Source organism: Exophiala mesophila (genome assembly GCF_000836275.1).
Source record: "Exophiala mesophila strain CBS 40295 unplaced genomic scaffold supercont1.5, whole genome shotgun sequence".
NCBI classification, from domain to species: domain Eukaryota; kingdom Fungi; phylum Ascomycota; class Eurotiomycetes; order Chaetothyriales; family Herpotrichiellaceae; genus Exophiala; species Exophiala mesophila.
The window spans coordinates 528,311-555,343 of NW_015622508.1; the positions used below are offsets into that span (position 1 = coordinate 528,311).

At 50.5% G+C, this 27,033-nt stretch overlaps 10 protein-coding genes across 10 annotated transcripts; 6 read left to right on the forward strand and 4 right to left on the reverse strand.

Annotated features, from left to right (window-relative positions):
• PV10_06987 (uncharacterized protein) lies at positions 1 to 1,239 on the reverse strand. The gene is made up of 2 exons (XM_016371843.1): positions 780 to 1,239; positions 1 to 684 (listed from the first exon to the last, which is right to left on the reverse strand). The coding sequence occupies exons 1-2, from the start codon at positions 1,048 to 1,050 to the stop codon at positions 38 to 40; spliced, it is 918 nt and encodes a 305-aa protein (XP_016221175.1). The 5' UTR covers positions 1,051 to 1,239; the 3' UTR covers positions 1 to 37.
• Positions 1,240 to 2,206: 967 nt separating this feature from the next.
• PV10_06988 (uncharacterized protein) lies at positions 2,207 to 4,211 on the reverse strand (the record flags this gene model as incomplete). Its single annotated transcript, XM_016371844.1, has 3 exons — positions 2,207 to 3,241; positions 3,290 to 3,754; positions 3,813 to 4,211. The coding sequence occupies 3 exons, from the start codon at positions 4,209 to 4,211 to the stop codon at positions 2,207 to 2,209; spliced, it is 1,899 nt and encodes a 632-aa protein (XP_016221176.1).
• Positions 4,212 to 4,660: 449 nt separating this feature from the next.
• PV10_06989 (uncharacterized protein) lies at positions 4,661 to 6,458 on the forward strand (the record flags this gene model as incomplete). The annotated part of the gene is made up of 4 exons (XM_016371845.1): positions 4,661 to 5,031; positions 5,089 to 5,806; positions 5,865 to 6,076; positions 6,127 to 6,458. The coding sequence occupies exons 1-4, from the start codon at positions 4,836 to 4,838 to the stop codon at positions 6,456 to 6,458; spliced, it is 1,458 nt and encodes a 485-aa protein (XP_016221177.1). The 5' UTR covers positions 4,661 to 4,835.
• Positions 6,459 to 6,991: 533 nt separating this feature from the next.
• On the forward strand, positions 6,992 to 8,479 carry PV10_06990 (uncharacterized protein; the record flags this gene model as incomplete). The annotated part of the gene is made up of 4 exons (XM_016371846.1): positions 6,992 to 7,171; positions 7,221 to 7,330; positions 7,387 to 7,964; positions 8,355 to 8,479. The coding sequence occupies 4 exons, from the start codon at positions 6,992 to 6,994 to the stop codon at positions 8,477 to 8,479; spliced, it is 993 nt and encodes a 330-aa protein (XP_016221178.1).
• Positions 8,480 to 10,483: 2,004 nt separating this feature from the next.
• Positions 10,484 to 11,264, forward strand: PV10_06991 (uncharacterized protein; the record flags this gene model as incomplete). The annotated part of the gene is made up of 2 exons (XM_016371847.1): positions 10,484 to 10,954; positions 11,022 to 11,264. Exons 1-2 carry the CDS (start codon positions 10,595 to 10,597, stop codon positions 11,262 to 11,264), a joined length of 603 nt encoding a protein of 200 aa, XP_016221179.1. The 5' UTR covers positions 10,484 to 10,594.
• Positions 11,265 to 13,683: 2,419 nt separating this feature from the next.
• Positions 13,684 to 14,916, forward strand: PV10_06992 (uncharacterized protein; the record flags this gene model as incomplete). The annotated part of the gene is made up of 1 exon (XM_016371848.1): positions 13,684 to 14,916. One exon carries the CDS (start codon positions 13,684 to 13,686, stop codon positions 14,914 to 14,916), a length of 1,233 nt encoding a protein of 410 aa, XP_016221180.1.
• Positions 14,917 to 16,527: 1,611 nt separating this feature from the next.
• PV10_06993 (uncharacterized protein) lies at positions 16,528 to 18,099 on the forward strand (the record flags this gene model as incomplete). Its single annotated transcript, XM_016371849.1, has 2 exons — positions 16,528 to 17,040; positions 17,137 to 18,099. 2 exons carry the CDS (start codon positions 16,528 to 16,530, stop codon positions 18,097 to 18,099), a joined length of 1,476 nt encoding a protein of 491 aa, XP_016221181.1.
• A 2,955-nt stretch (positions 18,100 to 21,054) lies between these two features.
• Positions 21,055 to 22,652, reverse strand: PV10_06994 (glutaminase A). The gene has a single exon (XM_016371850.1). It carries the CDS (start codon positions 22,492 to 22,494, stop codon positions 21,097 to 21,099), a length of 1,398 nt encoding a protein of 465 aa, XP_016221182.1. The 5' UTR covers positions 22,495 to 22,652; the 3' UTR covers positions 21,055 to 21,096.
• A 413-nt stretch (positions 22,653 to 23,065) lies between these two features.
• On the reverse strand, positions 23,066 to 26,636 carry PV10_06995 (uncharacterized protein). Its single transcript, XM_016371851.1, has one exon. It carries the CDS (start codon positions 26,487 to 26,489, stop codon positions 24,672 to 24,674), a length of 1,818 nt encoding a protein of 605 aa, XP_016221183.1. The 5' UTR covers positions 26,490 to 26,636; the 3' UTR covers positions 23,066 to 24,671.
• PV10_06996 (uncharacterized protein) lies at positions 23,777 to 24,565 on the forward strand (the record flags this gene model as incomplete). The annotated part of the gene is made up of 1 exon (XM_016371852.1): positions 23,777 to 24,565. One exon carries the CDS (start codon positions 23,777 to 23,779, stop codon positions 24,563 to 24,565), a length of 789 nt encoding a protein of 262 aa, XP_016221184.1.
• Positions 26,637 to 27,033: the final 397 nt, after the last annotated feature.

The following is a 27,033-nucleotide window of genomic DNA, read 5'->3' on the forward strand; positions in this document are numbered from 1 at the left end:
GCGTAGATAGCTGAGTGCTCTCAATACCGACTCCCACTCAAGACCCCCCACTATTCTTCTTCTTCTCCTTATTCTTCGCCAACGAAGACAACTTGAACAACATGGTCATATACCAATCAAAAATCCCCGACCAAGTGAACGATCCACTCACATAATAAACCACCCAACTCATGTTCCCCTCCCAAATCCATCTCCGCCTCGCATCACGCATCAACCACCTCCACGGCCAAGGTCCCGCACCGGGAACAATCTGCGCAACCACGCTTTCTGCATAAGACTCATTAGTCATAGCCCCTTCCTGTGAATGCGTCTGGCGACGCATGTAATTCTTCTCCAGCGGTCCATAGACACTAGTCGACGGCAAATATCGTTCCACATGGTATGGAAGACGGGATTTGACGCCGCCAGTGACAATGTTGATGACTTTGACGTTGAATGGAGCTAGTTCTACCCTCAATGTGTTGGAGTAGGCGTGGAGTGCGGCTTTGGATGCGTTGTAGACGCTGCCGAATACGTAGGGCATGACCCCGGCTATACTCCCGATCATGACGATCGTGCCTTGAGCCTGGATGAGTTGGGGTGCGAAGACTTGGCAGAGTCGCATCACGGCGAAGACGTTGATGTTGAAGACTTTCTGGGCTTCCGAGAGGTTGATGTCGAGGGCGGGCATGGTGTAATTGACACCTGTGAGGGGAAGAATAGGTTAGCAACGGCAATGGTTTCTTTTCTGTCCATATCTAGACTTATCTTCCAGTCTGTCCTTTCATCGAGACACATACCTGCATTATTGACGAGGAAATCAAGCCCACGGCCACCCGTCAAATTCTCTATGGTCTTGACCATCTTCAGAATCGACTCATCGTCATCAACAACCAAGACCAGTGTCTCGATTCCTTGCTCGGCCAGAGCTGTCAGTTGCTGCAGTGACCTGGCAGTGGCAAAGACTCTGAAACCGCGTTTGTGGAACGAAAGAGCAAGAGAATGACCGATTCCTCCAGCTGCACAACCTGTGATGAGAACGGTCTTTCTGGTATCTGTTTCGGTCGCCATTGTTAAAGGAGTATGAGTATGAGTATGAGGATGAGGGGGTTGATATAGCTTAATATGGGGTGTATTGATGCACTGATTGGCAGGTCCAGGTTTGGTATAAGTCTGGATAGACCGTGATCAATTTCCTCCCAAACGTAACGAGTATAACATGCCGAAGTCACCTCTCCATCAATAAAGTGGAATTTGAAGCAAAGATTGGGAGATGGAGACTGTTTAAGGAGAATGACATCTTATCAGCCACGGACTTGGCTTGACTCTTTGGTCTTGGCAGTAAGTAGTTGAGATACTCCGTAGTGTAATACCTTCTTCAGAACGGGGTCTCGTAAATGAGATACGCGTTGAAGATGCTATATTTTTAAGTATTCCCAATGGGGTACTGTGAACCTCTTCTCACTGGTTCAAGTGATATTAGCGAATCGTCCCAACAATCAATCATCGTTCATCACATGCAAGTCAGATTCGGTGACATCCCACTCTCTGTTAGGAACCACTCTAAACCCTTTGGGATTGCCCACCAAAATGACTAAGTAGAATCCCGTGACTATTCACGAGTAGACTTGAGTGGTCTAGTAGATATACTATCAGCCGTGGCAGGTTACATGCATGACAGGTTGTGTGGTTTGGAGATCCCTTATCGCTGGGCTCGGTTGATCAACACGACTCATTTATATAAAAGCGGCTGCAACACCGCACCTATCAGGCTAGAGAATAATCCCTTTTTACTCGACGAATACCACCGTTGTCCATCATCCTTTACGTCGGGTGCTTTCTTTTTCTCCCAGAAACTACTCACCTAAGTCTCGAGTAAATCGACGAGCACTATAATGAGCTAGGTCCTGGCTTGCGAGTGACCACGGCAACACCTGCTTCCGTAGTATTGCCGTCAAGTTTATTGAGCCAAAAGACTGCTGCCGTGTTGAAGTTGTGGTAATGGGATCTGTTTAAGGTGCTGGTGGAGGAGAAGAGAACGAGAGACCCTAGGTAGGTGTCGAGGTCGTAGAAATTGACACACTGTTCTTCCCGGTCAATGCCACTGTCATAAATGGATAGAAGTAGAAAAAGGTGTGGATTCCTACCAATGTCCATTATAGCATTGTCACGTTTGTATAGATATACGCAATCATCTACTAATATTCAAACATAAACCCTGTGTTTTTCAAGTACTAGAGAACCAAGTCTCTAAAGATCCGCTGTCGTACCATCTGAGATCTACCTCTGAAGAAGGGTCCCATGAACCCATAAAAAGGTCGAGATCAACAATATCATCGGATAATCCCGCGCCCTTAGACTGCTCACCTTGACGCTCTGCCCGGGCCTTGGCCGCGTACTCTTTCAAGCGCCCTAGTGGCTTCCACATATTGGCTGACTTTGGGTCTGTCTGTGAGGAGAAAAGGCGGTCGATGATCTCCCATGCTCTCTCGACCTCGTCGCCCTCCGTCCAGACACATAGGGTTCGTAGGACCAACACCGTGACGTGCCACTGCGTGTGAACGGAAAAGTACCATTGCCAGCAAGCCAACCCGGGATCGAGCTTCACCCTTTCATGGAGAGTGAGGATGTCGAGCGCGTTGACAAATTGTGCCTTGGTCTCGTCGCATACAACTGTCGAGTCCTGGTCCGTAGCCGTGTACTGGACAGGGTGATCGGTAACAATCCTCAGTTTCGCCGTGAGGACGTTTCCAACCATGGAACACCATCGATTCAAGGGTTCTGATAGCTCACGCTCGCAAGCATCGAGATACCGGTCCCTCAAAGTCTTTTCAAAGGTTTGCAGAATCATGTCTTTGTCTTCTCGCTCCACCATTCTTGAGAGAATGGGCATGTCGGTCGAAGAAGTCAAAGCAGCGTGAGTCACCCAGCTCTCGAAACGAATCAGTGCAAACGTCATTTCGCTGCAGCCGGGTCTCGCAGATATCTCTGAGCTGTCGGGGTGTATGTCGGCGTCGTTTATGTTCAACGGTAATTCTGTGTCAAATGATACGGGTAATATACTGGCGTCACAACCGTGGTCCTCAGAGGCCCTATAGTCAAGCATACAAATCTGCCACCAGATCCGGCGGCGCATCTCAATCTCAAAGAGGGAGAAGTTAAAGTGACTGCCATCTCTGTGCAGTCCCATGGCTCTGGCAATACTGAGAGCGAGGCCTGTAAGTGTGAGCACGGACCGGGTGTTATGCCTTCTTACGCAGCTCTGCATTACCATGTGAGTATAAACTCATGTGACAGGATGATCACTGACCAGTAGAATGACAAAAGCCTGCAGGACTTGCAGGTCATGGGTTTCGATGAAGTTGGCATCTTTGAGGGCTTGTTCGGTGGCGGCCTTGTAAGATACGTACAGCGCTTCGGTATCATTCCCAATCACTCCTGTTTTATCTTCTGGTGCGAGACTGGCGACAGCAGCAAAACTAATTGCGAGCACAAGCGCATTCCATCCTTTGCCAGTGACGCCGCCATCGAAAACCGCTTGATCAATGACCCGTTTCACCGTCGGTCTATGAATCACTCTTATGATAGGGTCGACGTTTTCGAGATAGATGCTCCATAGCCTGCGCAGACCACTTCTGGTAGGTTGATATAACGGCTTCCACTCGGACGGAGATTGTGCTTGTTTGCGTCTCACTGGATCGGAGCTGAAGGCGGATATGTGCTGACCCTGGTCGTTTCGGGGACTGTCGGCCAGGACTTGGCCAAGGTCTTCGACCTGGCCACCTGTTAATTAGTGGTCAAGAACCCTCTCTGAGAGCCGTGTCTTGACTTACCTCTCGAGGAAGGCGGCCCCAAAAGGTTGCAGTGATTAGGCGACAATTGCCATCCCCATCTCTAAGCAGACGCCCGTTACAGGCGTCACTGTTTTCGGTGGCTGCTGAGGACGGGCTGCAGCTAGGTCGGCTATCTGATATGAAAGAGATTTGCTCATTTTGCGTGCCTTTCGCACTGGGCGTTGCACCCCTTGAGGAATTCTTCGATTGAGGTTTCTTGGGCCGCCGCCGCTGAATGCGGCCGCTAGGGTAGACGCATGGTGCTGCGGCGACGGTGCAGTTCAGGCATGGATCGGTGCGATTGCACTTCACCTTGCGTTGATAACATAGCGAACAGGAACGCCCATGTCGGCCTTCTCCCGCGCTCAGAACTCGCACCTGTCCTGTCGCGTTCGGCATGGCCGGTGAGCCGTCAGCTCGAAAGGCGGATACGGTGGTCTACAGACTGAGATGCTCTCAAATCCGAGCTGACTGCCTCATTCGATTTGAGGCGGTCGTGCGAAGCGACAAACGGATCTATCGGTTCTCTCGTCTGTCGAGTCTTCTCTTGTTCCCCAGTGCTAGCGATGGCTGGAGAATACCGAAAGCAGCGAGTCGACCGAGAGAGCCGAGATAAGCACGGGAACAGGGGACTAGCGTGGCTCTAAATTATTAGTAAGTCCAAGCTTTGGCTTTGATTCATGGCCACAGAGGACAATCTCTAGAACTAAACTAGGGACCGATAAGGCCGAATCCTCCATCTATACGAGCGAGCTATGTCGATCGCTGGCTGCTGCTACCAGCTTCTTGATACGGATCGATAGTGCTCACTAAATCTATCTCGGCGCAGGGCACGCGACGAAGGGCAAAGGGGCCTCGAGCGCTGTCTACGTAGAGTTCCAACACGATGCGAAAGTTTGTGGAAGATATAGAAGCTCTAGTATTAAAAGTCGGAAGTACCACCCATCTTCTCGTTTGGCAAGTTTCCCTCCAAAGCGGTTCCATCGACATTCCACATCACTTACTGAATTTACCTCGGTTGCCATGAACGATACACCTAGCAAGGACATGTCTCCCGTTGAGCTGACTGCTACGAAAGGTAGTCAACATGCGGTCGACGTCGCAGAGATCTTTGTTGACCCAGTCATCGAGAAGAGGGCAATCAGGAAATTCGATACACTCGTTCTTCCGCAGATGGCTATCATTATGCTGATAGGGTACCTTGATCGTGCCAACATTGGTGCGTTTGAGCTCGTCTTATCGTCCGTGATTATTGTAACTGACACTAGATCTCCAGGAAACGCCGTCGTCTTCGGGCTGAGTACGGACCTCAACCTGGTTGGACGCCAGTTCAACGACGTCGTCATGATATTCTATGTCACGTACATTGTTTTTGACATTCCTTGGGTCATGTGCGTAAAACGATTTGGTGGACACAAGGTGTTGGTCGTCGCCATGCTTGGTTGGAGCATTGTCACCCTGGGCACTGGCTTTATTCAGAACTATGGGCAGGCAATCGCCGTGCGGCTGCTCTTGGGCCTCTTCGAGGCAGGACTCCTCTGCTGTCTTACCTTTCTCATTTCAATGATCTACTCTCGCGAGCAACAAGCACGCAGGGTGGGTGTGCTTTACTATGCTGTCACCTGCTCTGGAGCATTTGGCGGCCTCATTGCCTACGGCATCCAGTCCATGGGGAGCCGACTTGGCATAGCCGCGTGGCGCTGGCTTTTCATCATCGAAGGCGCCGTCTCCATCGTGGTCTGTAGCTTGGGTTGGCTCTCTCTACCCAAAAGTGCCGAGGAAGCCTGGTTTCTCACCCAAGAGGAACGTGAAGTCATGCGAGCGAGGAGAGCACGCGATGCCTCGTACTCGGGTGGCAACGACTTTTCCTGGAAGTATGTCTCCATGGCCTTCTCCGACATCCATGTCTACGTGGCAGCCATCTGCTTGTTCTGTGCGAGCATTCCAGCAACAGGTTTTGCGGTGTTTCTCCCAACGATCCTTGTTGGCCTCGGGTAAGTCTATTCCCACGCAGATAGGGGAGCCGAGCGCGATACTGAAGGCTTGATGCAGATATACATCGCTGCAAGCAAATTACCTCTCGATTCCTGTCTACGCTGTTGCAACCCTGGTCATAATTGCAGTCTGTACTTTCTCTGACAAGTACAGGCGCCGGTCGTATTTCTTGATGTGCATTCCTTCAGTGGTCATCATCGGCTACATCATCATTATTGCCACATCAAACGGCGCGGCTGGCTACTTTGCCATGTTCATGGTTGGCTCTGGTGGGTTCTGTGTTCATTGTCCGCCGATGTCGCTCACATCTCGTCCGCAGGTATATATCCGTTCAACTGCTTGTTACTCACATGGGTTTCCAACAATTTTGCCCCGGACTATAAGAGATCGGTCGCCTTGCCGCTCTTTGCTTCGATCTCCGCTACCTCTGGTCTCGTGTCAGCTGTAATCTACCCAGCCACCGACAGACCGAGATACATCAAAGGAAATGCTGTCTCACTCGGCATGGAGGTCCTCGCATTCGTCGGCATCTTGGCGATTTACTTTATACTCAAGTCGAGAAACAACAAGAAGGCCGAGATGCTCGCCCTAGGAGCGACAGAGAATGGAAAGTCCGGCGACAAAGGTCTACATTTCCAATACACGATGTAAAGAAACCCTGCCTCAATTCCGCTGGACGTTCCGACTCCGTGCAATGGCACAGAGAGTCATTCGCAGCGATGTTGATGTCGGAATCCCGTCACCTATTTTCAGTCAAACTAACTACATCCCACATGTCTCGGTATCTGTACTTGTTTAATCACACCAGTCGTCTTTAGTTAGCCTTCTTAGCAAAACCAGACGAATGTGCTCTGGCATTCCAGGGAATGTGCCTACTGCTTTCATTTTCATGCCGTGTGCCATGGCTAGTTCACTTTTCGATCTGAAGGTCTGCTAGAATATTAACGGGTAATATGAGCACCGATGGTATCTAGCTGTGAAAACCACGATAAGATCATTTCCCCTTCGGACCTCTCGGGCTTTTCGACCTCCTGCCATTTTCACTGCTTCCAGACCGAAATGAACATATACTACAGCAGGCCTCGTAGAAAATCAAGCTCCTATGCAACCTTTTGTCACTCACTCATCATTATCGCCCCTGTTCTGTGCAAAGGTCCCTTTGCACAAGGTGTCACCGCGCAAAGATGGGGATCAAGGTCACCGGCATTTGGATCTATCCTGTCAAGAGTTGTCGAGGCATCCAGGTGCAGAGCGCTGACATCGACGAGTTTGGCTTAAAGTATGACCGGATCTACATGATTGTTGAGCCAATCAGAAAGACTCCTGGCCGGTTCAAATCCATGAGCCAGAAGCGATATCCAAAGGTCACAATTTATGCAGGCTAGACATGCTGATACTGACAAAGCTACACAGATGGCAAAACTGCATCAATCAATTCGTCCGAGCCATGGCGCTGGTAAAGGCACCGTGACAGTGACCGATTCAGACACTGGGTTGTCGATCGAACTTCCTCTGCAGCCACTGTACGGCGTTGAATATGCTCCATCATTCCTCACAAGCGCTGACCTGTCATGAAAAGCACGGATATGTTGCGAGTGCTCCCTACAGAGCTGCCCTTTATACCCGAGGATACCAACATGTTGGACATGGGCGATGCCTATACCGACTTCTTTACTTCCTTCATGGGCAAATGTTGTCGACTCGTCTACCGTGATGCCAACCGGGTCGTGCACGGCAATCCGCTTGAGAGGTGGGATATGGACTGGAGCGGATTTCTATGGCCGCGTCAAATCGTCACAGCCTGCACGGACAACGCGCCGATCCATTTTGTGACGGAGGAAAGTCTGTCGACACTGTCGACCGAAATGGGCACCACGGTCTCGCCGGATCGATTTCGACCAAGTTTCATCCTCAAGGGTATTGCAGAGCCTTGGGACGAGGAGGATTGGAAGTTGATCCACGTAGAAGAAGTGGGGAAAATCTCCGTGACCAGTCGTCAACCAAGATGCCAAATTCCCAACGTGAACCCCGAGGCTGGAAAGATCGATAGACTGTGCCAACCTACCTCGTGGCTGAAAAGGAACCATCAATCAGATCCGAGCCCGGTGTGGGGTCAATCCGCCATATTTGGTATGATGGCTACGCATCACAAGCCTGGTAAGTCAGTGTCCGGACCTTACCCTAAATGTCGTTCCTAGAAACATGTACTCATTGGCGGACTGATAGGCGGTAAGGTCACGGTAGGAGCCAAAGTTTCGGTATTAAGGCGCGGAGAACACTGCCTTGTCTTCCCCTGACTTCTACGTAACGCTGAAAACCGGCCCTTGTGGTGCTATTTCACTCGATGACGAATTCGACGGTTAGAATGAGCTCTGATGTTAATATGGTCACCATTAAGTGGCGGTGGTTTAGACTTGTGAGGCCGCACCCACAGATACTAACAGCACCGCGCCTTATGAAAGCTCTAGCTGCGCCCGGTGGCAATGCACATATGGGAACGGGAAAGCTCGGACATAGCATGCGGCCATATACACGTTGACAGGCTAGGCCATCTCGGGATATTCGGGATATTCGGCTTTGCTGGCCACGTTTACTCTCTTCAAGCAGAGCCTAAACGAGAAGAATACTTCGGAGGTCTTCGAAAGAATATGATGAGTGTGTGGGTCTTTTAAGTTCCGATTAATGCACAATAAAAGACAAAATGAGAGATGAGGAGAGGGAAAGTGATATTGCGCTCCGAAAGATTTTCATTCCCTTGCCAACGTCCTGGAAGTAGCTGCAAAGGCGCGACAGATCCAAAGATACTAAAGGGAACGCCATAAAGCGGTCGGTGGCTGTCGCCATGCTAGCTTCGAGAATCAGAAATACCACCCGTTTTTCCAAAGCTAACATTTTGGTGTTCAATTGGACCGTAACAGCCGAGGACTCTTGTCCACACGGGTGAAAACCTTGCACTCATATCGAACAGCGCCGAGAGCACCGAGGCCAGAAAGTGGATACAAGGTGTTCTATATATCTGCATCTGTACAGTAAATAGATAGACACCACGCAGCTGCTGGATCTGGGACAGTAGTTGTTATCCTTTGCTCCAGTTCAGAGAGCCTTCTATGTCAATCTGGAATTTCATTGGGTTGGACAACGAAGCAGCAAGAGCATCGCAGTGAGCATCTCTCTTATAAAGCGCCTTCAACTTTCTAGGCTGGAACTGAAGTGGCATTTTAACTGGAGCCGACTGAGCTGGACACGATGGAGGATAATTCAGCGACCGAGATCCAAGCGAACGGAGCGCACGGTCGATTGCGACCCAAAAGCTACTTTGGTGATCGTGCTGCAGTAGAGATGGAGGAGCATCTGAAACCTGAAAGCCGGACGCTACAGGAAACCCTGGCTTGTGCTTGCCGTTTGATTGCTATGCGCCAGGAAGATGCTGGGCTCGCCGGGCAGATCACCGCTCGCTCCCTGGATCACGAAGGGCGATACTGGACGCTTCGCTTCGGTGTTGGCTGGGATGAAGCCGAACCCGACGATTTCATCGAAGTGGATGGCGACCTTCGCACGACCTCTGGCACGGGAATGGCAAACCCAGCTACGCGCTTCCATCTTTGGGTCTATGCCGGGAGGCGGGACCTTCAATGTATTATCCACACGCATTCGCCGTGGGTTTCGGCCCTGGTTGCGGCAGGCGAACCCTTGGTCGTCGCTCAAATGGACATGACGCCGTTCTACGACGACTGTGCATTTCTCTCCGAGTGGCCCGGCGTGCCAATCGCAGATCAAGAAGGGGTCATTATTGCTGGGGCGTTGGGCCAGAAAAAGTCCATCGTGCTGGCCCATCACGGCTCCCTGACCGCAGGCGTCTCTATTCAGGAAGCGACCTATCTAGCAGTATATCTGGAAAGGGCAGCTCGCACCCAAGTTCGGGCGCGGCCATTTGGCAAACTGAGTCCACTGAGGGCAGACATGGCCAGCGAGGCACACGATTACCTTTTGCGACCCAGGCTTGTAGGCGCTACATTTGAATACTGGACACGCCAAGCCATGCGAAATACCTGAGTTGGGTTGGAGGGATCAGTTGAGCGGGATCGTATGTATCATGTAGTCAAATGAAGTCGAATTCATCTTCTTCGATGATTTAACTGATCCGAGTATGGCTTTACTTACGGAGATCGAACGTAGTCAGACGCATCAGCCTTGTGCCTTAATCCATCGACATGCCCATGACAGTCAGTCTATTGAAAGTTGACCCCCATGAGGCAGTCCCAATAAGGTAGCTCAAATAGGCAAAATTCCTTCAATCCTCTACTCACCAACTCGACTCTACTAGTATAATTCAAGGGCTCGGCGAGCCGAGCCTTTATAAAGACTACAGGCCCTAGGCCTTCAAGGCCTACCTTAAAGGCTAGAGGATATCTCCGAGGCCATAAAGCCTTAGTACTACTATGCCTCCTAATTGTATACGGAGTATAGTTAGATAGTTAGCTAGCTATCTTTTCGAATGGCCAAGTCTCTTATGAACCACACTAAGTAGTAAAGACAGTGAATACGTGACATTGAACACGTGACTTAAGAAACGACTTCAACTCGACTTTCCTTCCCTGTAGACACTCTCTTGCCTGGCAACGAAGGTTAAAAGCGGTTACTGAGGTAATTAGGTAGCCTTGGACGTCGCTCGCAATCACAGACACCTAGAGGTCGCTCTTGTCACGACCGATCAATAGCCCAAAGCCCCGACAAACACGGTCTTTTCGGCTCTCTCGGTGCATGCCCGACTGCCTGAACATATTTCCATGTCAGACCTCTGTGCGCGGACAGCCCATCCGGAGGCCTTTTCAGGAAGCTCTCGCCGTCCAAAACACATCTCCCTCGACTCGTATCATTTCAGCACAAAGGACAGCACAATTCGCCGTCCAGAACACATGTCCCTCGACTCGTCTCATTCCAGCACCAAGGACAGCACGATGGCCCCAGTCACACTCAAGGCAATCACATTCCCCGGCTACGAGGCCATCACTGATCGTTATGCCATTGCCGCCGCGATCGTTGTGCCGGCGAATTACCTCACTCTGGTCACATCAGGCCACGTTGGGCTTGACGCTGAAGGAAATCTGGCTGATACTATAGAGCAACAGATAAGACTGACTTTTGAGGTATGCGACCACGGTGGAGGGCAGCGAGTACTTGATATCTGCTTCGGATCTCTCTAATTTGGTGCAGAACGTGGAAAAATCGATTCTGGCGGCGGCACCGTTTTTGACAAAGACGCAGGCTTGGTCGTCAGTTTATCAAATTACGAGCTATATTAAGGGCGATCTTGACGACGCCGCGGTAAATTCCATGTTCAAGGTAGCAAGCGAGACCCTCGGAGAACACAAGCCTGCCTGGACATGCGTTGGTGTGGAGGACCTCGTTCTTGGGAGATATGAAATGGCAATTTTTGCGGCGATACCGCCGGCTTGAAGATACTACAGGTAGACCACCTAAGAGATGCCTTGTAACAAGAGGCGGCCTACTGGGCTTCGTCCCTTCAGATCCCAGCCCAACTCAACGGCCTGCCCGGGTGCAAGAAAAGACCTGCGTATTTTCTACTGTGAACGAAGCTTAGGGGGAATTGGTGAGGGTAATGACAGCATTGGCGGCGTAAATTAAAGCACAGCAGAGAGTATCTCGCCGTCACCGAGATAGCCTTGTAGTGCAGTCACAAGGCTTTCTGCTATTTCCGAAACGCTCAATGACGACCTCCCTACCCATGCCACCCGGGCATCTGGTCTCAGAAGTATGCCAGTAACGCCCTGCCACTGGTCACCATATGCCGACGGCCCATCTTCCGAGGAAATGAGGGTGATCCACGCTCCCCAAGGCTTCACCGCTTCTTTCATCGTCTGCTCCAATACCAGATCCAGCACGATCAAGACGAAGTTGGTCACCGTCATACGTCGATGAAGGTCGTCAAAGGTGCCTCTGACTTTGACATGAGTCAGCCTGGCCCCGATCAGAGGATCTTGCTCTGTAGAGGCCTGTGGAATTGGATCTCCGAAGCCCGTCATTCGGAGAGCCCATTTCCCATTCAGGCCCTTGTCTTGCAACGCTTCCGAGAAGATGGTGACCATGGCAACGTCGTGTGGTTCGCTGGCTATGAATGCAGATAGCCCGGCTCCCGTGTTGAGGATGACCTGGCCAGCGGCTAGCCTCCTTTCCGTACTGTAGCCATCCAGGAGCTGCTTTGCCGACGTTCCCGTCACTCTTCCTGTCTGAACGGCGGCGATCCTCCAGGCTAGGTTGGCCGCATCCTGCAAGCCGGTGTTGATGCCTTGACCCCCCGCAGGGAAGAATTGGTGTGCGGCGTCGCCGGCGATGAAGACTCGGCCGTGACGTAGATCAGACGCCAGACGTGTTGCATTGCCGTACCGAGACAGCCAGAGTGGAGAATGTGCCCCGAAATCCGTACCGTATAGTGTTTTGGCCCAACTGCGAATCTGCTCTAGAGTTGGGGAAGTACTGCTCGGGAGATGCTTCGTCTCGACATCGACACCGGCCATGCGATAGTAATCACCTTTACCCATTCGCTGCACCAACAAGGATCCGGTCGGGCCCCTCACCGACACCGGGTGACTTGGAGGGTCTTTGAGCAGCACATCTGCCAACCAGCCGGTTATGCTGCTGGAAGTCCCAGGGAATTCAATCCCGGCAAGCTGGCGGACACTGCTCCGGCCACCGTCACATCCAATGACCCAAGATGCCGTCGCTGTAGAGCGCTCGCCAGTGGATGACTCCAGGGTGACCGTAACGGCATCGTCTCCCTGGCTCAAGCCCACAACGCGTTGTCCCCATCGTATGTGCGTACCCACCGCAGCACAGTACTCAGTCAAGATATTCTCGGTGACGACTTGCGGGATGCAGATGTTCCAAGGATACTTTGTTCCCAGTAGCTCCTCGGTGATCTGCAATCGGGTAGAAGCCGCACCGAAGTGTACGGAGGAGATCGGGACACCAGAATCGACAAACTGTTCGGCCACACCCCGGGTTGCAAACGTCTCGAGCGTGCCAGCTGCCATCCCCACAGCTCTGGATCGTGGGTCTCTGCTCGTTGCCGCTTCAATGATGACCACGTCGAGTTGGGCCCTTCTGAGTTCCGCAGCCGCCCAAAGTCCGGTTGGACCAGCACCAACCACAATGACATCTGGACGTTTCTGAATCATGTTGACTGGCACGAAAGATGGCAATCGCAGCAACACCTAACTCAAGTGACCTGCAATAAGTTGGAAAGGAATTGAAATGCCGTCGGATCTATGTGGGAAAGTAGTTGCTGTGGCAATGAAGTCACAAGGATCAGTGTCCGAACAGAAGACCATCGCATCTATCGAGGCTCAGACAAGATTAAGAACCAGTAGAGTCCATCAGCAGATGTAATAGACCGCGAATGCCGGACCCTCCCTCGCGGTTCAAAATCCCCATAGGGTCGGTGCACTCGGCTCTTTCGGTCCATACGTAGTGCCAATGAGCGAATTTGAAAACAGCGGGCCACATCTTCCAGGATTTTATCTCGTCTCTGGATCATGGTCCTGAGCCGAAGGAACCGCTTCCTGGCCAGATAGGATCGAGTGACACGTTGGTGAAGGTCTTGCCGACTAGCTCTGGCATCAGCCTGATCAAATAAAGCAGTGTCGAACTCCTGGAGCGGAGGAATGCGCGGAGATGGATGTCTGCTAGAATTTATGGTACACTTGAACCTCTTTAGAACAAAGCTGTTGGCGCCTTTCGGACGTGTAGAAGGTACTCTTCGGATCTTTCCATCAGTGTTGGCCCGAGATTGGCCTGAAACACGATAGACCTTGACTTTGCTTCTGCCTGTAGCCAGGCGGGTCGTGGGAAACTGACTATGGCAGCCGATGCAAGGCGTCTGCTCGAAGCTGCGGTCGCAAAGAGAGAAGTTCCAGCAATTGGCGCCTTCGTCGTCGATGATCATGGAGAATTTCTTCTCAGGGAAACCTGCGGTACGAACAACATCGACGATCCCGATGCCTCGGCCTTCAAGCCGGACACGGTCCTGCAAATGTTCTCCTGCACCAAACTTGTTACATCCATTGCTGCGTTACAGTTGATGGAGCTAGGTGCACTCTCCCTCTCCGATCCTGTGGAGAAGTATGTGTCCCAGTTTTCGCAATTGCAAGTTCTGGACTCTTTCACGATAGATGGGTCCGGGGTATCGCAGCTCGTTCTGCGACAGCCTAAATCCAGGCCGACGATCCTGCAATTGCTCAATCACACGGCTGGGTTTTCCTACGATTTCTTCAACGAGTTGACCTTGCAATATCGTAAGCACTCGGGTCGCTCACCCGCCGGATACTATAGCACTGGGCAATGGAGTGAATTCGATACTCCTCTAGTTGCTGATCCAGGCACGAACTATATCTACGGGACAAACACCGACTGGCTCGGCGTCGTGATTCAAGCTGCCAGTGGTATGCCCCTACCTGAATACATCGACAAGAACATTTTGAAGCCCCTTGGCATGAGTGATAGCGGGGCATATCCAGTCCCAGGAAGAGACAGGTTGTTCGTGCACTACAAGGCTGACGACAAGCTGACTGGCAGAGAAGATTTCGCGAGAAACGCCACAGATCCAGAGGTTTGGGGAGGAGGAGCTTACCTATACTCAACGATGAATGATTTCGCGCAGTTATTGAGTACTCTTCTCAACCATGGAATAAGCCCCGTCACTCAAAAGACCATCCTTAAACCCAGCACTATCCGAGAGTATCTGTTCACGGACCATTTGCCTTCACATGTCGACAGGACACTCCTTGGTGAGATCAGACCGAGTATGCCGAGCCTTTCTAATGGAGGATCGCTGATGTCGACCCTTCCTGTTGAAACGCGTGGCTGGTCCTGCGGACTGTTGTTGAATCTGGAGGATTTGCCTAAGGGACGGAGAAGGATGAGTGGATCCTGGGCGGGTCTGGGCAACCTGTACTTTTGGCTAGACCCACATTCCAGAGTGGCAGGCATGATTTGTACTTCGATGCTGCCATTTATGGACCCTGTCGTCCTCGACTTACGTGACCAGATTGAGAGCATAGCCTATTCCAAGATATCAACTTCGGCGTGTTGACGCCATTGAGGGGATACAATTGACTCGAGACCATTGCTAGTTTAGACCCCGCGATAGTCTATTCTCAAGATAGTCCTTAAACAACAGGTGGTGATTTTATCGAGAGGAGGGAGTCGTTCTCGTTAACGATCATTATATTTATATCATAATTGTCTTACTTGGTATATCCCCTATCTTCCCCAATCTTCCCCTATCTTCTCATAGGGCTATGATTCAGGCCAAAAATCTTGAGAAATGGGGAACCCGTGCTTTCTACCGAAGATAGTATTCCAGAATACAACGATAGTACTCTTCTTAACTTGGACATATACGTCTTGATATTACACACTTACTCTTCTCGGTAGGAGCAACTTTCTTAAATATAACCTTCAGCTGGAGCTTAGGATTCATCGTTGGTCTGCTTTCAACAGCTCTTAGCTCTACGACGGGTGCGCAAAAAAGGTAAGAGTGGGTAATCGCGAGTGACGGGTTTCAACAGCGGCACGATCGAGGTGAGCTGCATACAAGCTCCCTGCGGTTCTCCGACCTTTATTGCGGCCAAGGCTTTATTCGAATGATACATCGCCCTGCTGTGGGGCGGTTTCTGTAATTCCAATTCAAAGATACCTAGGTAACCTTAAACACAGCATTGAGCATGCTCGGGGCGAAAAAACCACATGATGTATTGTGCCCGCAAGTCTAAGAGTCTGTAGTCGTAGTTCTGCAGCGAAGTTGGACAATTCATGGGTTAGCCCGAGACTGTCGCTGTTACCGTGCTGCGGTGTTTCTTAGAGTGGCGCCGAAGTGGCGCCAATGCTTGTTTTTGCGAGAAGGACCTTTGCATCATGATAGCAGCTAGTAAGATCTAGTGAAAAATGCGATGAAGCATGATGGGGGACGAAGGGTCATCCTTTCATGGCCCTCGGCGTGGGGCAATCTACCACCAAGTCGAATGGACTGGCCAGAATAACGCTGAATATCCGTAGGCCTCTAGTCGGATCTCGATCGGGAACTTGGCATCTTACCATGTCCATCATCATGGTTTGTGCAATGTCTTACCATTTATCACTCGACAGAATCTTAAGATTGGGCCTGAAGAGGCCGCGTGTGGAACTAGACAATGCTCTTATCACAACCTTGGACTTTGTCAACCCCAGAAAAACATCTCCTCACTTACCCGTCCTCAAGACTTCCGCGCCGGTTTTATCCAATCCCTACACTCGTAAGTCTTGAGCAAGCAAATTAGCTTTTCCCCACCTTTCTCATTCCAACAAGGGTGCCAATGGAGTCCATTTCCGCAATGGAGACTCTTATCGCAAGGAGACTGTTACTGCAATCGAGTCTATTACCGCATTGGAGTCTATTTACCCACAGATATGGAGTTCGACGCTCGCGATACGGGCTCTTGGTTAGCCGCAATGAACAGCTTCGCTCTACACTCTGGAGATGGGGTCATGCAAGATCCATACGATGGGACTGGTCTCTAGACTCGGAGCAGAGCAAGGCTAGTCGTGGATGGGATATCCGAAGCTCTGCTCCTCGATTACGATCGCGTCGACGGTCATATACAAGCCACTGGGCTGCTTGAGGGCATATTTGTAATCTCAACTAACATATTCTCAGCTCCTGGAGATGCTGCCCCGAACTCATTCCTCCTTCATCGGCGCAGTGCGTTCGTTGCACGACCCTGTCCGAGCCAGTCTCGCTTGCACACACTTCACTCGCGGCAGCCGTCTACTAGACGTCCAACGCCGTGATCAACGTTTTTACGCGACAAAGAAGAACTCGCCCTTGGCAGAAAAACTCGCGGTCAATGCTGACAGACTGTGGAATGACATCCAGGAGACAGCGAAATGGAGTGCACCGTCAGACGGCGGTGTGACACGCCTATGTGCCGATGAAAATGACAAGATGGTCCGCGACTGGTTCAAAGACCAGATATTGTCGTTGGGTGGCTCGTACAAGGTCTGGCCCATCCAAATCGGTCGCTGTTACGTCTATGACATACTAACAAGGCCAAAGGTCAATGCTACAGGCACTCAGATTGCCGTGTTTGAGGGCCAAGACAACAGCATCCCTCCGATTGCCATGGGAAGCCACTTGGACACTGTCGTCAGAGGAGGAAAGTTCGACGGTATACTGGGGGTAGGTGTCTCTTCTACTACATCGCACGCGGCATCACCGTGTTCCCTTCTGAGATTTCTCCTTTCAAATGCATCACGATTAACGTTCGTGGTGCAGGTTCTTGGTGGCCTCGAAGTCATCCGTAGCATGAAGGAGTTGAAGATCAAACCACATGCCCCTGTGGCTTTGTGCAATTGGACCAACGAAGAAGGCGCTCGGTTTTTCCCACCACTTGGTTCGTCCTGTGTGTACGCAGGTCAGGCAAAGGTTGAGGATGCGCATGCTTCGACATCCAACGATGGCTCGCCAGAGACGATGGGTAATGCACTGGCCAAGATAGGCTATATCGGTGACGGTCCAAACACATTCAAGCAATTCCCCATCTCTGCACATTTCGAACTTCATGTTGAACAGGCCGTATCACTGGAGAAGGGCGGCAAGGCCGTCGGATGGGCAACTTGCTGGCCTGGTATGACCTGGTACGATATCTTCTTCACTGGAGATGACGGCCATGCCACGACTTATCCTATGTACAGTCGTCGGGACGCCGTAGTAGGTCTTGGAAAGCTGATCGCCGAGATCGATAAAGTTGCATTTGAGAAGAATGGCTATACCACCGTAACCAGTCTGAGATCCGGCCCTTTTGGGGCAGGTAGCATTCAGTCCACCTCCAAAGTTACCTTTGGTATTGTGCACAAGGAGGAGAAGGGTCTGCTGGAGATGGCTGACACCATTCTGGAACGAGCGGCAGCCATTGCCGCGGCACACGGTCTAGAATGGAGCAACGACCGTATCATGCACCTACTTCCTGGCAAGTTTTGGCAGGAGGCAATTGATTGTGTCGAGGCCGGCTGTGGCGACATGGGAATGGAGACCATGACCATGACTGCGCACGATTCCACCATGACCCAGCTCTTGGTGCCTACCGCTATGGTGTTGGCACGCTCTAAGAATGGCTGGAGCCACTGTGCAAAGGAGTGGACCAGCAAGGAGGACTGCGCCGTCGGCACCCTGGTTCTGGGGAGAGCCGTGTTGAACTTTGACGAGAAGCTAAAGGGGAAGTCCGCTGCGAACAAGTAAGCATCATTTTGACCTTTCACATTCTGGAAGGGATCATGGATCGCAAAAGTCAACCAGTGAAGAACTGAGATAGTGGCGTCTCCAGTTTTAGTTAGACACCTTGGAATTTCAGCGTCGGGAATTTATTCGGTGATGAGAGTGAGCCCAATAAGATAACAAGTGGGTGTTCAAAGTCTCAGATATTGTTTACCTCAAGGTGAGAGTGCCTCACAGTCTCGGTAAGAGCAAAGACAAACCCAGTGAAAGTGTCCAGATAGTTGGTGGGTGCATTTCTGTGCCAGGGTACGCATTTCCCATAACCGGATCACCATAATCCACCTATCCCAGGAATGGATTGCTGACCTTGTACCCGATGAGTTTCTGCATGTGCTCGGAAAAGTCGCTGACCTTGTCGAGGGGGGTTGCCAGGTGCTGATTTTCTTCCTGTAGTGCTCGACCATCAGCCAACCGAAGAACAAGATATGGTCATAGCATGGAAGAAGAAGGGCTGACCTGTCTCAAGACCCTTTGTCATGAAGCAACTGTAAATCAGGCGTTTCTCATTCCTGGTTGTATTGGCAGACCCGCCATGGAAACAGTTCGACAGCATCATAAACGCGTCTTGTTTCCGTGTAGAAGAACTCTCCCTCCGAAGGCTTGTCAGCCTCGAGTATATATAAATAAGAACTAATTAAATAAAGGCTATAGCTATAACTACCTATTATATGTTAGTAAAGACGCTAACGTTTTTCGGCCCGGAATTATTACGGTAAGTACCTACCTAGGTACCTAGGTATAGTATACTAAGTACGGCAAGTATCCTCAGTAATATTATTTAGCTAGATTCTCTCTCCTCTCCTTAAGAGGAATAATAACAGAATTGACTTTCATTAATCGCGCCATTGCCTTGACAATAAGTGTCTTAATCAGAGATAGATTTAGGTATGTAAGTGCGACCCGCTAAAGTACTCAAAGTAAGGCGGCGGCGGCGGTGTGAATTGCTGCTCCGAGTCTCGAGTCTTTGTCTGTTCGGGCTACGAAGAGACATGAACACTATGAAACCACCCAAGTCGCAGACTAATCGGATGCGATGTTGACATTGACTCTATCACCTTGGTCTCCGAAGATGTCTGTATTTCCAACACAGTTGCTAATACCCTTCTCGCAGCAGCATTTCTGGAGAATCTCCTTCATCGCCGTTCCTACACTTTCGGAGCTGACGTGGGTAGATCCCAGGCCACTCGAGATTCTTCTCATCTGCAATTTCATAGCTCCAAATTGGTCAAATTGAGATAGGTCACGTCCAGACACCTTGTGTGGAGATGGGACTGCGAATTGATGTCCGATCATTTGCTCGAAAAGCTCCTGGTTGGCTTGGGGCCGAGTATCGCAACTCACACCGAAGGCGGTCTCCGCGATGAAGGCCACAACAATTATCGAGATATAGCGCATATTGGTAGAGGTGTTAGCTGAGGTTGATGAACAACGGTTGGTGTTTCTTGTTGGTAGCTTGTGAGGGTAGAGACTGACAAGGAGTCTTTGGAAGTATTTGAGCTTTGGTAGATGTAAGTGAGCGGCAGTCCATATGAAGCACATGGTCAACCTAACCGTTATTTATATCATTCTATTCAACAGCTCTGCCAGCAGCGGGCTGGAATTCCCTGACCGCTCTGACTCAGAGGCGACCAGCTTCAGACCACCGAGCAGGAAGCAGGAAGCTTACATTAATCCTCTATTCCAACAACGGTGGTTACTGAAGTGCTTCTCCGCGGGGAGATGTCAAATCATTCTTCGTCCTGATATAAATATTATCACCCGCTAAGCCGGGAGTGTAGTAGCATTGTGGCTATTGTCTTATTCTGTTTCACAAAGAAATGGCTATCATCTCATTCTGTTTCATCAAGAAGAGGATCCGATAGCCTATCTGACTCTCTCCCGGTCGCCAACGACAAATCTGGACTATATTTACACTCTATATTGACTGTCTAAGGCCAGCAGCGTGAGCATGCATACCAGCGCTGACAATATTACTGTGATAGAGCTGACAATCCCATGGATGACAGGATGGTCCTCCATTAGAGGAGGTATTCTGTCTAAAATGGATGTTGCTGCTCTTGTAATTGACTCATATACATAGCTCCTCTTTGTTCAGTTCAAAGAACCTCTGTCTCACAAATTTTTCTATTCACCATCTACCTTCCTACTTATCTGCCGCGATTCGAACAACTTCTTCTATACATCTCCACCATGCAATTCTTCAAATTGGCTGCTATTGCCGCTTTGGCTGTCACCGTTGCCTCAAACCCCCTTCCGAGTGATCGAGCAAGCGATATTGTAGAACGACAATCTGACAATGCTGGTATACTCATCTGCCTTGGAATGAAAAAATTTGGGACAATACATTGACGATACTTATTTCAGCTATATGCGCTGCGGCGGCCAAAAGTCTTATTTGCAGCACCTGTTTGGCCTACTGTGCATTTCTAGGAAACCTGCCAGCATTGTACGTACCTCAAACACTTCCTTCCTGTTCAGCCAGCTTCTACCGTGAAGAGATTCTAACCAAGCTGATAGTTGCCGTACGTGTGGTCTCTTAGGATGGTGATGTCCAACGTTAAATGGCTGATCCACAAAAATCACAGGCAACTCCAGACAACAAGGCGCTTGCTTTGACGCCTGTAGCTAGAAAGGCCGAGGGAAGAGTGAGAAGGCATTGTCAGGGATTAGGTTTCAAAGGGACCAGATTTGTACCTAGCCATGACAGTACTTGGTTCCCTTGCAAGATACTCGAGCACTGTCCGCCTCTTAAGATACTTTCAGCTTCCTGCAGCTATGAAAAGGACCTAAGTAGCCTGAGTCTCCTATGAGGCGATGGCTGCTAATCATATACTACTGGAGATCTGGGTTCATAAAGATGACTGTGTTGTTGAAGACTAGATGGTGCGTCAAATGACCACCAACTCATTCTTACTTGTAGTACGAACGTAGATCTGGATTCAACTGATAGCCATGAATATCCTACCAATTGTCAGATTGAATGACGGCCGAACAACCTATTCCTCCAATATATTCTCTTGCCTCCTTTTCATTTTGAACAATATGAGGGTGCTGAGACGTGGGAAGCTTGCCCAGATCCATTTTCAAGACGTCGTTGGGATCAATCACCACGACATTCTTTTCTTCGGCCAGTAGACGTATTATACTCTCATGGATGACCCTGCGGGCAACGGCATTGAGAGAAAATGCGTCGCGGAGTGAAATCACGATAGCACAAGCGTCCTGGTGCTTTCCAGAACCTGGATCCTTGGGATTGGGATCGCCGAGCTCACGCACAATTGCGCGCGTGAGGCGCTCAGAGCCAGCAAAGCGGACCGCACCTCGGAGAGCAAAGATGACCACGCTTCGATCGCAATTACGGTGGTGAGGGTCTTCTTTCCCAGCGACAATTTTTGCCACCGAGGTACTCACACTAGCTCTGGCGATCTGGCTGACGTCCATCATGTGGAAACCCATGTCGCGTGATAACTGTTCAAATATTGCCACCGCGCGTACACTATTCCCACGGTCATTCAGTTTGGGTGAGAAGGCGGCGATGCCAACCTGTCCCGGCAGGGCACCAATGATTCCGCCAGCGACACCGCTCTTGGCTGGAATGCCAACTCGGGACACCCAATCACCAGCACCATCGTACATTCCGCATGTGGTCATGACCGAAAGCACCTGGCGGACACTGTCCACTGGTATGATGGCTTCACCTGTGGCGGGATTGACACCGGCGTTGCTGAGGGTTGCCGCCATCATGGCTAAATCGCGGACGTTGACATTGATGGAGCACTGACGGATGTAGCCCTTGACAGCCTCGTCTGGTTTGCACGATATAACGCCAGCCGCCTTGAGCATGTAGCCAATTCCCATATTGCGGTCGGCATCCTCAAGCTCGGCCTGGTACACCTCCTCGTCCACATGAAGCTGTCGCCCGGCCAGCCTAGACATGGTCTTGAGGATGCGGTCGGTTCTCTCCTCGGCTGTGGCGTTAGGATTGACCACAAGTGAATGAGCCGCAATAGCACCGGCATTGATCATGGGGTTCATCGGCCGATTGTTGCCTTTGTGGAGAGACAACTTGTTGAAGGCATCGCCGGATGGCTCTACACCAATCTTTTCCAGAACACGGTCCAGCCCGGCATCTTCGATTGCGATCGCATAGACAAAGGCTTTTGAGATCGACTGAATGGAGAACTCCACTTTGTCGTCACCAGCTGAGTAAACATTGCCATCTGCCATGACGAGTGCCACGGCTAGCTTAGATGTGTCTGCATTGGCCAGCGTCTTGATATACTGAGCCGGCATGCCATCTTCGATTGGCCGGGCCTTCTCCAGCAAGGCATTCAAGTAGTCGGGGATCGGTGACTTCATAGCGAGGGAGCTCTTTTGCTGGACCTGTTGGAGCAGTAGAATGAACAAAGTAGGAGGAGTGGTCGTTGTCAACCAAACCCAGATCCGCCAACACTTGGTTCCTCAGGGTGCTATATGCAAGCGCGTGCTGAGCAATCAAACAGGCAGCTCAAGTCACCTCTACTAGTTGTATAAAGAATAGGATGATTGACGAGAAAGTGTATAAAAGAATAGTCGTCTGGGCAGTGGCTTGTCACGTGCGCCAACTAAGGTACAGTATTCGTAGCTTATGGAGTAGATGGCGCTGTTGTCTAGCCTAGTAGGTGAGGGGTTGTAGCCGCTTTGACCAACTTCTTCATCCTCGTCCTTCTGGCAGGAAGATGCCAAGGCTCCAGATCTGGGAATCGGTCATGGATGTAATGATTCGCCGTGTAGATTTGCGTATTTTGCTTTAATAGTCGGCTATAGATTTAGACCCCATTTGTTAGCTTGGTGGCTTGTTCTGGCTTGATCAGGCACTGAAGGTGATTTTCTACTTACAGTAATTGAATGAGTTTGGTTTAAAAAAGCTCTGATTACAACTACATCGAAGGAGATAACGAGGTTGATGCTGAGTTGGCGTCCACCTATGAAGAGTGGTCTTGCAGCGACATACTGTTGCTATGACTAGGAGCTACCCCAGCGGTCCCTGAACCAGTCCCCCCAACCCCGCATTCTCCCAAGAGGATGGATCTACAGGGGACAACAAGCCATTGAGGGGAGTTTTCCGTTACCCTGATGTGCCTGGCAAGTGTTATTGGGCCTTTGGCAAAAGCTGGTACGCTCGTTGGCACAACAAGCGGCGCACTGCCGCACGTCAGCCTGGGGGTGGTGAGCGCCCTCGGCCTGAGGGGCCGAGGGGCTTCCACCCTGCTACCAGCTTGTAACCTTTACTAAGTTACTTGGGTCCAATTGTGACGCAGCCAATAACGCTTGCCATGAATGCCCTCCCTGATCAGGGCACTCGTCAAGAGATGGAAAGTATCAGCTGTTGCTGACATCCTCCCCATTCAGCCTTCCTCACTCGATTAGTTCTCTCGATTCGTTCTCTCCGTCCTTTCTTCTTGTCCATACTCTCACCTTCTTACCACTCCAAGGCTCTTGAGAACTGTTGTTGGATTTCTCTCACGTTACCCCGACATTGAATAACGTCATAGCACGTCTGAGCCTGTTTCCGATCTGCTGACACCTCTGTACGACTCCCTGTCAGCCTCAGCTTAGGCACTTGGTTACAAGTTAACGCTCGGCCTGTGCATTTTCAAACATGGCGACCGAAACTCGGATCACTTATTCGCCAGACAAAGTCTGGATCGAGAAGTTCATCAGTCTCCTGAGCCGTTCGTACATTTCCACCCCACTGACCACTGCCTTTATCACCGAAATCGACAAGACCCCGTCCTCGGCCCATCGAAGCGATGTTATCACCACAGACCGTCTCACAAAACATTTCACACTGGGCATTACCGCTGCCGCTCGGAGCAACGTGGTTCTAGTCGAGTCTGGCGATTTTACCGCTGCGGCGCTCTGGGAACCACCCGACTTTTGCGGCATTCCTCCTTCCCAAGCTCGTGCGAACCCTGGTCCTATATTACAAGAATGGCGAAGCACTGCCCGCAAGCTCAAGGCAAAATACCTTGCTGTCCCAGATACGGGCCCTCATAGCTACGACCAGCCTGCAGCTCCGTCTCAATCTTCCGGAGCCCCGTCTGAAGACCCATACCCTGCAGATTTCAACAAAGATACCGACTATGAGACCCGACCCTTTTATCACCTGGCTATACTGGCCCGGGATCCCGACGTGGATCAGAAAAAGTCGTCTGCCGCCTTCGTCGCGACGATGGATGTGCTCTTGAATAAGGCCAAACAGGAGAGGGTGCCCGTATACCTAGAGACTGCAGCAGTGTCGTCCAGAGATGAGTATCAACAGCTGGGATTCAAGGTGCTCGAAGAGGTAGTCATAGGCAAGGGAAGGGTTGATGCCAGTGGCTGGCCTAAGGAAGGGGGTGAGGGTGTCAAGACATGGGCCCTGATATATGAAGAGCATCTGAATTAACCACTGCCACAGAAGGCTCAGTGGGCCAAGTGAGCATGTCACAGATCTCTGTTAAATTGGGTGGATAACAACTGCAAAGTTTTCAGGCCACACATATACCTTGCAATCAACAGTTCCTTGACCAGTTTTCACTAACCCATCTGGCAATCAAAGTCGTCATGTTTTCCTCAGGCATGTACTTGTCAACGTCGGCGTCGTCGTAACTGAGTCCAAGAAATCTCAATCCGAGGAGAATCCAGGGTTGGATAAATTCGTTGAAAACGATATCCACCGTCTCATCGTCCAAGTTGACGTTTTGAGGATTAATGGTTGACTGGACACAATTCGGTTGCTGATAAAAGTTGATGGGGGCATGTACGGTATCGTCTCCATCTGTGCCATCATCATCTATAGTGGTGTAGCCTGGGATCAAGTTTGTGTGGTCTGACAAAGACGTCTGGTCATCGACCAATGATTGTGAGTATTGGAGATGAGGATTGTCCTGGTGAAGATTGATCTGTTGTGGAGATTTCAACTTCCACAATGCCAGCTCTGCATTCGTCTGCGAGAAAATCTCTCCACCACTGTTTAACAAATGTAGGAGATGTTTGGCTTTGTTGTAAGGCACGTCCTTCAGATAGTGAAATCCGCTGGTGAAAGGACACATGATGTATGTAGAGTCCTTGGTGAAGGGGCCTTTGAAAATGTCAAAGCGAATTGCGCCAGTGTTGGTGATGACGAGGCGAGCTTTGTCGTTGCGGCTTGTGTCATTGACGATGCCAGGAAACACTTCTTGATCCAGCCAGGAGAAAATGCTGTCTTTACTGGGATATCTAACTCGATCCATCCATAAGTCGCGATCGGAGCACCCATATGTCTGATCAAGATCAAGTGCTTGGCGTGCCTCAGTGATAGCCTTGGTGATGTTTCGACCGCGCTCCGAGTGAAATGTGGAAGCGTGGTGGCCGGAATGATGGTAGAGTGAATACAAATTGTTGTCGATATATCGTCTTGCGAAGGTCGGGGATGACTTGCGACTGGTGTTGGTCGAAAAGCCCCCGATGGACTGAAAGCCAATCGTCTCCATGAAACGGCCACTGGCTAGACCGTACGCGTTGTCATCAAACTTCTTGTAGTCTCTGATATGCCAGTGACCTCCAAAGAATTGAATAGGAATAGATGGATGAACAGACCGAATGGCCCTGAAGATTAGACTGAATTCTTCTGTCCGTAGAGCTGCATGTCCAGTCACCACAAACAAGTCGACATCTTGAGACCGAATGGCGTCTTGGAACCATTGCTCCTTAACAGTCTCTGCCACCTTCTGCACCACTGTGTTGTTATAATTGCGGTCAAAGTTGTACAGAAATCCAAAGGCAAGAATACGAATGCCCTGTTTCTTTGTGGTGAATTTCTTGAATCTGGAAGCAAGAGGGACAAGTTCGCCTGTAGTGGGATGGCGGATGTCGAGATTGGATGCAAGATAGCTGCCAGGGTAAGCGGGAGCGGTGATCAGATACTCATTTTCAGACGAGTTCTGTTTGTATAATTCGTGGTTTCCGGAGCATATTATGTCCATGTGTTGTGATCGGAAAATGTCAAATGTGAACAAGCCCTTTGGCTCCGACGCATCGTAGAGACCATTTCCTTCGATTCGATCTCCAGTGTCAATTATCAAGAGATCTTTGCCTTCGGACTCGAGCCTGTCGCGGAGTCTGTCGGCAAAATCGACATAATCACCCCAGTCGGCGCTGAAGGAAGGCTCAAGCAAATGACCAGCGTGCCAGCCATGGGTGTCGGTCGTGTGGAGGAAGTTGAGGTCAGATAGAGGAAGGTCGCGCAGAGGAGCGGCCAGAGGTTTGGGCGCACCTGGTTGCGCAGCAAAGGAAGGGCAAGGAGAAAGGATGGCCAGCAAGCCGAGGAGGACGGAGGTTTGGAAAGGCATTGTCGAGTTGATGCCTCGTTGACTCGATTGCCCGAACAAGAAGCCTTCTATACCTTCATAAACTCACCGAGGCTACATAAGTGTAGCTGAACGAGTCAAGACACGTTTTGGGACCGAATGCTCTTAGATTGGCCGCCCAAAACACCCGACTATCTCATTATCTGTATATCAAAAAGTGAGGACCAGGAGACAAGCGCAGTCGCGGCCCAGCGTCATTGCGGACAAGGCTAAGCGCTTGTGCTCCGCCCAAGGTGGAGCCTGGAACTCAAGTTTCTCCGACAAGGCTCCGTTTCCCACTCCCAACAACCACAACCATCTACAATGAGGTACCCACGACAAGCTGTAGAGATAAACACCTTGCTGTTCAGTAAAAATCTCACAGAATAAGAGCACTATCCTCTATCTGTGTGTACAGCAAAGCAATTGGGGTGAAGTGATCAAGTTATTTGGGGAGACTGTACACTGGAAGAAGAGAAAAGGATTGACTATAGGCTACGGTGATGGATTCGGAGGGTGCAGATTGTCTCATTTGGGTTAGCGCGAT